Here is an 8,139-nt window from a genome sequence, read left to right as displayed (position 1 = left end):
TTGCTGCAAGTCGGTCGTCGTCCGCAGAACCGGTTGGCGTGGTAGCCCTGGCAGCCGGGGTCATGTCGGATGAGCGTCCTTCGTTTTTTGATGGGCAGAGATCTGCCGCTTTGGTTGAAGAGCCTGAAGGGCGTGACCTCTGATGTGAATGATATGAGCCAAGATATTTCGTTCGTGACTGGGTTGGGCCCAAGGCGGGACGGTCGAGCAAGGACAGGCTTCTGTCCTGTCTGTGCGAAGACCTCATCTTCAACGAGTGTGGCTGGGTCCAGGACGTCCCCGCCAATGCTGTGTAGTTTTGTTGGGCATCGCGGCACAACGTATGTGTGCCACTTGATAGGCGTCTCGACTTGGTGGGCGCCGAGGCATTCCGCCAGCTTTGCCTTACTTGTAAGTAGTCTTTCCTGTATTTGCTTGTTTCGCGGCTTCAGAGAGTAACCTGTGCTGATATGGTAGACGTGGGGAAGGTCCGCTAGCCCCAGGCCAACGGCCTTACAGACGATCTGTCGTACGGCGAACGGTGCGATCTTCCGAGCGGCCGCTAAGCTTTCTTCCGGGACGCGGGCAAAGATGCGGAGGTCCTCCTTCGGCTGCGCCTGCGGCTGATCCTCGGCGGGGAGTGTGGCCTTCGGGCGGGCAGAGCTCTGGCAGCTCTGGCCGCTCCGGGTCGCCGCAGTGGTGTTGCCCGCCATCGGTGCGACGACAGCCGCCCAACTCCGGGCCGCTATTGGGCTTGTCTCGTGATTGATCAGTCTCTTGAGGGTTTGAATGACATAGGCAGTGGCTTCTTTCGCGATCTGCTTTCTAGAACCGTCAAAGCTGGCGACAACGCTGTCGACGGACCGTGCAATGGTCAGAAAGACGTCTTTCCGTGCCTCGTACTGTCTAGCTTCTTCTGCAAGGGCTGTCAAGACGGACCCTGTGGCAGATCCGCTCGGAGCAGATGCGGTAGAGGCTGCGGGCCCCTCGGCCGAGGTAGGGGCGTCGGTGGTGGCATCAAGCTGGCTTCCCGTTAGGCTGGGCCGGGTCGGCTGTGCCTCGGCGTCGCGGCGTCGCTTAGCTCTTGAGGTGGGGTTCGGCTCCGGAGGTGTCCCGGAGCCTGGTTCGGGGTCGGCTTGGTCGGCCGACATCAGTCCGGTGCCCGACGGCGGCTGTGAGGCCATCGCGGATGCGGGCTCCGGCAAGGGGAGGTGAAGAGTTTTCGGCTGTTAGTAATTTGGTGGTAGGCTCACTCATTCACTAACAGCAGATGCCAAGAAAAATTAGGCGAGAGGGAAGTTGAGGAATCCATGGATGGGAACTCGGACTTTGACGGAAGCCCTGCATCGAGAGGCCTTGTGCTTATGCATGCATACCTCTAACGAGGGGGCTTGGTAAAGCTGTCACATATTGGCTGAAGACGTTGCAATGTTACACAGGGGAGACTCATCCAGTAGTTATCGTGACTCTGGCCGAACTCCGAGCTTAACGTGCTGTTACATTGCGCTGGGATTCGATTAACCCCATTTAAAAAAAAAAAAAAAAAAAAAAAAAAAAACATTCAACATTGCCCTCAATTTTCATAATTAGATTACCTTTCTCCAAGCTGATGCCTGGAATCTTGTTCATTTGTACACTAGAATCCATTTTTTTTTACGGATCATACGGAGATGCATCGATGGAGATAACTTGGCGGTCTCGGCTGTGCCGCACAGTAGTTCCAGAAAAGGCAAGGTTTCCTTCGAAAAGGGTGAAGTTGTGAGGTCCACGAATCATGATTTGCGGCCAGCTCCCACTTTAGAACGTCCACGCGGGATGACTCAAGTCCGTGTCCGGGGTAATTGTCCGCAGATGGAGGCCACAGAAAGAGCGTCTTGGAGACGGACTGGATGCGAAAGTCAATACTCAGACACCTCATAGCCCAGGTAAGAGGAAATCCCGTTATGACTCGCGCCTCTCACTCATCAAAGAACGTTTGAGCCGCTGCCAAGCCTCGACACCGTCAAACCGCTCGTCTGGTAACGCGCGCAAAACTCTCTTGATCTGTAAGCAACCAATTCGGTACCAAAGCATCAGTTAAGGTTTCGTGTCAACTGGGGCGAACCTCATTTAGCCGTGGGCAGAAAAGAAAGTCTAAACCTACGTGGATCCCATGGAGGGTAATCCTTGGCGGCTGAGCAAGACCAGGCTCTTGGGTAACTTGTTGCAGAAGCGGCGAGAGCGGTGAACCCAACAGTTAGTGTTGTAGGAGTGCACAAACCAGTCTGTCCAATCATCCTGTACACGTTACCCTAGACTTACGGCTCAATGCAACCAAAGCTTTGATCACAATGTGTCCGTATCGCACAAGTTCGCGAGGTCATGATTGGCTTATACATTTCTTGGTTAAGTTGACAATTCATTCTGATGGACCTCGGACTTGGCAATAGTCTCTTTAATTACTGGAAGAAGGGCTTTACTTATTGCAACTTTTCTGCCAAACTTCAGGACCGATTTAAGAGGAAATTGAAGCCCTAGTTGTTGAAGCTAGCTGCCGGTGGGTTTCTTGGCATCTATCAAAGATACAGGCCATCGTGGAGATGCCCAATTGCGAAATTGCAAGGGACATTACGAAATCTGATCCTCTTGACTCGACAACTCCTCCTGGTAACTCAGTGGGCCTTCTGGAGACCTCGACACGGGTTCCACCTCTATTCCGCCGAAGACATTGTGCCCCGACCCATGAAAAGGCCAAGCATCGTAGATAGCTTCCTGGGCGTCTGCGGGATACACCAGCTAAAACGGAAAGTCGATGCCGAACAGGCATGTCTCAAGACTCCCTGAGGTCTGAAGCACCGCCCCTCTGTTGCTAAATGGGATAGAATTAAGTTCAAGTATATGATATGAACGAGACCTCGTCAATTCCGAAGGAAACCTAAAGTTGTTTTTGTAGTCCTTGAGACAATGGAAACGTGCCTCCGGCATGTGAATTGCAACCCAATGCCGCTTGGCAGAAGCTATGATGAGGCACAGGGAGTGAAGTGCCAAGTATAAAGAGAGCACAAGTAAGCTGTAAAGATCAAGAAATTCAAGTCTTTGACCAATCTTCTTTCAGCATATTGTCTTTCACCAAATTCTCTTGGGAATATTCTGAATTCAGAACCTCGTCACAATCATGTCAGCCATCACGAAGTCTTTGAGCACACTTGCTCGCCGCGGGACATGGAAGTCAGCCCTTGGCCACCACAGTCGTCACTTGGCAACCGTCACAGACCACAACCTCGGGCGGATGGCTGCAACAATGCCTCCGGGGCACAAAGCCACAGTAGCTCAGCTTGAGACATTCACACTTCCTGAGCGTGTCACAGGTAGCCCTGGAGATCGCGCTATGGGAAAAGCTTTGGTCGATGCCTGGCGCCGAGATGGTATCCTTCAAGTCTCGATGAACGACAAGCAGCAACATATCTTCAACGAAGCCACAGCCTCGAGCAAGGCATTCTTTGCCAAGCCCCATGACGAGAAAGCTGCATGTGTTGACTCTCAGAGTTACTCGGGCTATATCGCCTCTGGAGAGGAAATTACCGATGGCATCGCTGACTACTCTGAGATCTTCACCGTCACTAAAGACTTGGATCTTGCTGAGCCCCGCGTTCGCGCAAAGTGGCCCTGCCACGGCCCGGCCCCATGGCCCGACTACGAAATGAAACAGCCCATGACTACATACATGGACTACCTTGGCGAGAGTGGAGAGAAGTTGCTCCAGCTTGCTGAGTTAGGCCTGAATGTCCCCGCCGGCTCCCTCACAAACCTGACTCAGGACGGCTGGCATCACATGCGTATCCTCAGGTAAATCACAATCATGGCAGCAGCCAAGTCTCTTCAGACACCTGCCTACATGTAATAACACTTATCCTACTAGATTCCCTCCTACCCACAACACCAACGGCAAGGGCAAGGCTGGACGTGGCATTGGCTCTCACACGGATTATGGCCTGTTGGTCATTGCTGCCCAAGATGATGTTGGTGGTAAGTCATGGCCATGAGCGAGTCGGACTTGGCGGAAACTAATACACCCATTCAGGCCTCTTCATCCGTCCCCCATACGACGGTGAGCACTACGCAAATTGGGAAAAGAGCTCAGCTGGAATGGCAGAGGAGGACGACCGGTGGCACTACGTGCCCCCTGTTCCCAACGTCTTCACAGTCTTCCCCGGTGATATCATGCAGTACATCACCAACTCCTATCTGCCCTCTACTCCCCATAAGGTTGGCTTGAACACCCGCGATCGTTTCGCTTTCGCCTACTTCCATGAGCCCAGCTTTCAGGCCGTTGCCAGGCCTCTTCCAGGATACGATGTCGGCCAGTCTCCCAAGGAGGGAATCCACTACGGCACCCACTTTACCAACATGTTTCTGAGAAATTACCCTGAGAGAATCACTACGAAGAGAATGCATGCGGAGAATCGCCTCGCCCTCCTCGAGAGGAAGGAGCTCCGAGCCCATTCATCTCAACCGCATACAGTGGATAGAGCTGTTGAAAATGCTGGGCAGCAGACTCAACAGACTTCGTTGTAAGCCAACAACTCTTAAACAGAAGCAAGCGACACAAAATGGTTTTTAGTCCCACAGGCCTGACGCTGTGGGGAAGGAAAGCAATGGGAATACCAGATTGATTTACACTCCTTCAAGCAAATATTTTCTAGATTAGTATGTAAGAAAGCGAAACCAGGCCAATTAAACTTGCTCGAAAGTTTAGTGACAACTCTACAGTTGAGGTTTGGTTTTGAGCGAACTTTTTACGTCCAGCTTTGATGTGCCTCTTGTCAATCATGCTGAAGATCCGGCAAAGAACTCAATTGTTGATAAGTCTTCAGTGTGTTTTCATCTGATCGCGTAGGTTCGAAGAATTGTCGGTTGAATTAGTTCAGATAACACGCTCCTTGCTGCCCTGGTCAAGGTTCTGCTCCAATAAACACAAGTTGGGAAGGCATATTAGAGTTGGGTGTCACATATGACAGCGTCTCCTGGCATGCTTTTCTAAGACCCAATTAGGCTTCTCCGTCCGAATCTGCCTCTCCACAACAACTTTATCCACACCACCACACCCAAACTTCACGTCCACATTACAATACCTTTCACGCTAAACTAATCAATCCGGCATGGCATCATCGGCGGTTCGATTCGTGGCAGGCACCAGAAAATCACAATTGGGGACCTTATACCTACAATGCCACGTTAAACCTGGCGCATCCCGAGTTCGCGAGGGGATCACGGCTGTCACAGATGCGACCGTAGAGCTATGCGTTTCAGCGCAAGCGAAGGAAGGCGAAGCTAATAAAGCCGTCGTGAAGTTGCTCAGCGGGGTATGTGTACTATTCAGCTTTAAACAACTCTCATTTTTTTTTTCCTTCTTTTTTTTCTTTTTTTTCTTTTGTAAGGGGAACGCATCATGGTATGTAGGTTCTCTTTGCTACTGATTGCTAACTCAAGTTCAGGTTTTGGGCATTCCCAAATCCGACCTGACTATTACCCAAGGGCTCAAGTCCAGGGACAAAACTGTCGCAGTGGGCAACATTCAAGACGGAGAATCGAGTATGGCTAAGGTTAGAGAGCAGCTTGAGAAGGCCTTGGAAGATGGTTGATGAGGGTACACAAAATGGCGTGAAAATAAATGTGACAGCGGGCCGTTTGTCCAACAGCGAGAAGCATCAAAGTTGTCTGTGAAATATGCTTCAGTACGGCTAGAAGGACGGGTCATATAGTTCCTAGTCCAACGTTGCTCAATGAAAGACAGGACAAGATTCGGCGTTTAGCCAGCTGCTGCAACGTGTACTCTTTCCATATATCCATGTTCCAGCATCAGCATAACTTACGACCGATCGACGTTGTAAGTCTCTGTCACGAGTATGCTACCAAGTCTGGGTTCTTGTTCGCCATGCCTATCATAATGACGTCCCTCCGTCTGCATGACTTGGCTTCTTCGGAACTCCTCCCCCAAAATCTCTTCATCCGAAGTGTTCTCCATCTGTATATCGCCTCTGCTGACTTGTGTGCGAGTGGAGGACCCTTTAATGCCAAGTGAAGTGTCCTTGAAGCTTAGATCATCAGTGTCCGACCTGTTGGTGGTGTCTGTCTTGCTCTGAGGCAGAGGGCGACCGTCTCCGCCGACCAACCCGCCGCCAATCGTGCGGAGCGGGACCGAAGAGGACCGTTCTTCGTTTTGTTTTTGGTATCCTGAGTTAGCATTCTCGGACGTGAATCGATAAAAGAGACGCTTGTAAAGCGGCCGGCAAACGGGTATGCCAACGCAGATCTGTGACGGTCAGTTCCTATAAGGTGATTGGAGTCTCGGGGCTTGCTTTGTAGAAATTACCATTGTAATAGCCATCTCGGCAGCTGACCAGACAATCAACCCCACACTGTCTCCTGTCAAAGATGCGTCGGTATTCGTCACGATTGTTGAGTTTAGGTGTTTGAGGTAGGTGTACTCAGGTAATTTGCCGTATAGAGGCCCTCTACTTCGACAGTACGCTTGATACCTGCTGCTGCGGCACTGCTCGGTCGAAACGTCAACCATATGAAGCGCTAGGCGGTGCAGAAAGAAGGGGCTGGTCAACACACAAAAGCCCGAAACTCATACTCGCCGCGATAGTGATCTTGTCGCGTTTTGGCATCTGTAACTTCCAGATAAACACCCAAGGGAATATCGCGAAAAAAGTGTCGACAAGAATTGTAGACACTGAATGTCCGGTCAGCCTGTGTTGACTCTTCACATTGTCTCGGCAGAAATGTAGCTCACCACACAGAATATACAAAGTCGGCCTCGTATCAATGGGGCAGTATCCTCCCTCGATTCTGCGATCGTACATGTAGTCAAAGGGCACGCATGACAGCCAAAAACAAAGGGCCTGTGCTGTTTATAGTAAATGTTAGCGGGCCTGAAGAACTGGGCAATCTTTGTTCGATGGAAGTCCAAAGCTGAGACTACTGATAGAGACATGAGCAATAAAGCCATTCATTTCACTTAATAGTAGAGGCAAGTCCGACAAGGACCATTGCTGTCCAAATAGCCACCTTGTGCCACCCGAGTGTAACTATTCGCAGCAGGAAAAAGCCCATGGACCACTTCGCAATGGCCATCCCCACGATGGCGAAACCTTGGCCAATGCATTCGAACAGAGTAGCTCGAACGACATCCTCAATGTTTCCGATCTCGTCCGGTGTTTGTCCGAAACCATGGTTGGCTGCTAGGTGTGTGAATATGTTGAAGATAAGAAGAAAAACCTGATGCGGCAAATGTCAGTCCTGGGGCGAGATGTGCGCGAAGAGAAGGGGAACTTACAAACGCGGCAACGTAGATTTGGTCATCAAGTCCGTATGATGAGAGGCAAACTACGCGCATATAAAAACGTAGAAGAAGGAACAAGAAAACGAGTCCCGTCATAGACCACATGACAGGCAGAGCCCACAAGGCCTCACCGTCCATCGCTATGGTGCAGATTGGCGAGGAAATAAACGATAGCCTAGATCCCTAGAAATAGAGTAAACTCCTTCGGAAAAAACGTGTTGCAAATGGCCTTCGACCTTGGTGACAAAACTGAAGGTTTGTAAAGTATAATAACAGCACGTACAGAGAGGCTACAACTCTAATGAGCTGAAAGAGTTTGGCAATAAAAATTTCCCGTAGCCTAGGTGAATGCACCAAATAGATGGCTGCAAAGATCTGCACGTGGTTTCTCGACAGTGATCACATCACATTGAAACCAACAGTCGGCCAACATAACTCCACATAGTTCTTTTGAATAAGATAATATAGCATATCTAAACTTCCTCTCACAGTATTTTCGAGGCACTAGGGTACACTCATTGTCTGCGGGGTTGAACGACTCGTAGGTAGCAGCCAACACTTCCGGTCATGGGCTTCAACACAAGAATAGGGACTCTCCTTAGACTCCGCCAGTGTCCAGGACTTGTTACTTTGCCGCATGTTCTAACAACCAGTCTCTGGGAAAACACAAAGTTGTTGATTTTCGGTCACCAGGGGCCCTGTTTCCCAAGGTAAAGGGAGGTTCTTGGTGCATTTCCATCGGTCCAACGGCCCAGATGTCATTTCTCTTCTGGGAAAATTTCTTCCACAGCGCGTTTAGGGAACCTTCATGTAAAGTGAGAAGTCAACGGTTT

The 8,139-nt window shown here is 50.4% G+C and overlaps 3 protein-coding genes across 3 annotated transcripts; 2 read left to right on the top strand and 1 right to left on the bottom strand.

The window, feature by feature from the left end:
• Window positions 1–3,133: 3,133 nt before the first annotated feature.
• Window positions 3,134–4,533, top strand: BDZ83DRAFT_584992 (2OG-Fe(II) oxygenase; the record flags this gene model as incomplete). The annotated part of the gene is made up of 3 exons (XM_060505813.1): window positions 3,134–3,804; window positions 3,878–3,984; window positions 4,040–4,533. 3 exons carry the CDS (start codon window positions 3,134–3,136, stop codon window positions 4,531–4,533), a joined length of 1,272 nt encoding a protein of 423 aa, XP_060361674.1.
• Window positions 4,534–5,047: 514 nt separating this feature from the next.
• BDZ83DRAFT_743255 (uncharacterized protein) lies at window positions 5,048–5,806 on the top strand. The gene is made up of 2 exons (XM_060513134.1): window positions 5,048–5,321; window positions 5,454–5,806. Exons 1-2 carry the CDS (start codon window positions 5,118–5,120, stop codon window positions 5,598–5,600), a joined length of 351 nt encoding a protein of 116 aa, XP_060361673.1. The 5' UTR covers window positions 5,048–5,117; the 3' UTR covers window positions 5,601–5,806.
• A 21-nt stretch (window positions 5,807–5,827) lies between these two features.
• BDZ83DRAFT_722032 (uncharacterized protein) lies at window positions 5,828–7,444 on the bottom strand (the record flags this gene model as incomplete). Its single annotated transcript, XM_060512427.1, has 7 exons — window positions 5,828–6,271; window positions 6,332–6,384; window positions 6,447–6,511; window positions 6,580–6,697; window positions 6,758–6,866; window positions 7,006–7,242; window positions 7,301–7,444. 7 exons carry the CDS (start codon window positions 7,442–7,444, stop codon window positions 5,828–5,830), a joined length of 1,170 nt encoding a protein of 389 aa, XP_060361672.1.
• Between the last annotated feature and the right edge of the window lie 695 nt (window positions 7,445–8,139).

This window comes from Colletotrichum acutatum (assembly GCF_030867785.1).
Source record: "Colletotrichum acutatum strain CBS 112980 chromosome Unknown BDZ83scaffold_93, whole genome shotgun sequence".
Taxonomy (NCBI): Eukaryota; Fungi; Ascomycota; class Sordariomycetes; order Glomerellales; family Glomerellaceae; genus Colletotrichum; species Colletotrichum acutatum.
The sequence above is the reverse complement of the archived record's forward strand: the minus strand, read 5'-3'. Positions and strand labels throughout refer to the sequence as shown.

Coding starts and splice junctions, on each gene's coding strand:
- BDZ83DRAFT_743255 (XM_060513134.1), top strand. CDS start 5,118: ATGGCATCATCGGCGGTTCGATTCGTGGCAGGCACCAGAAAATCACAA. Junction 5,322..5,453: donor TCGTGAAGTTGCTCAGCGGG/GTATGTGTACTA, acceptor ACTCAAGTTCAG/GTTTTGGGCATTCCCAAATC.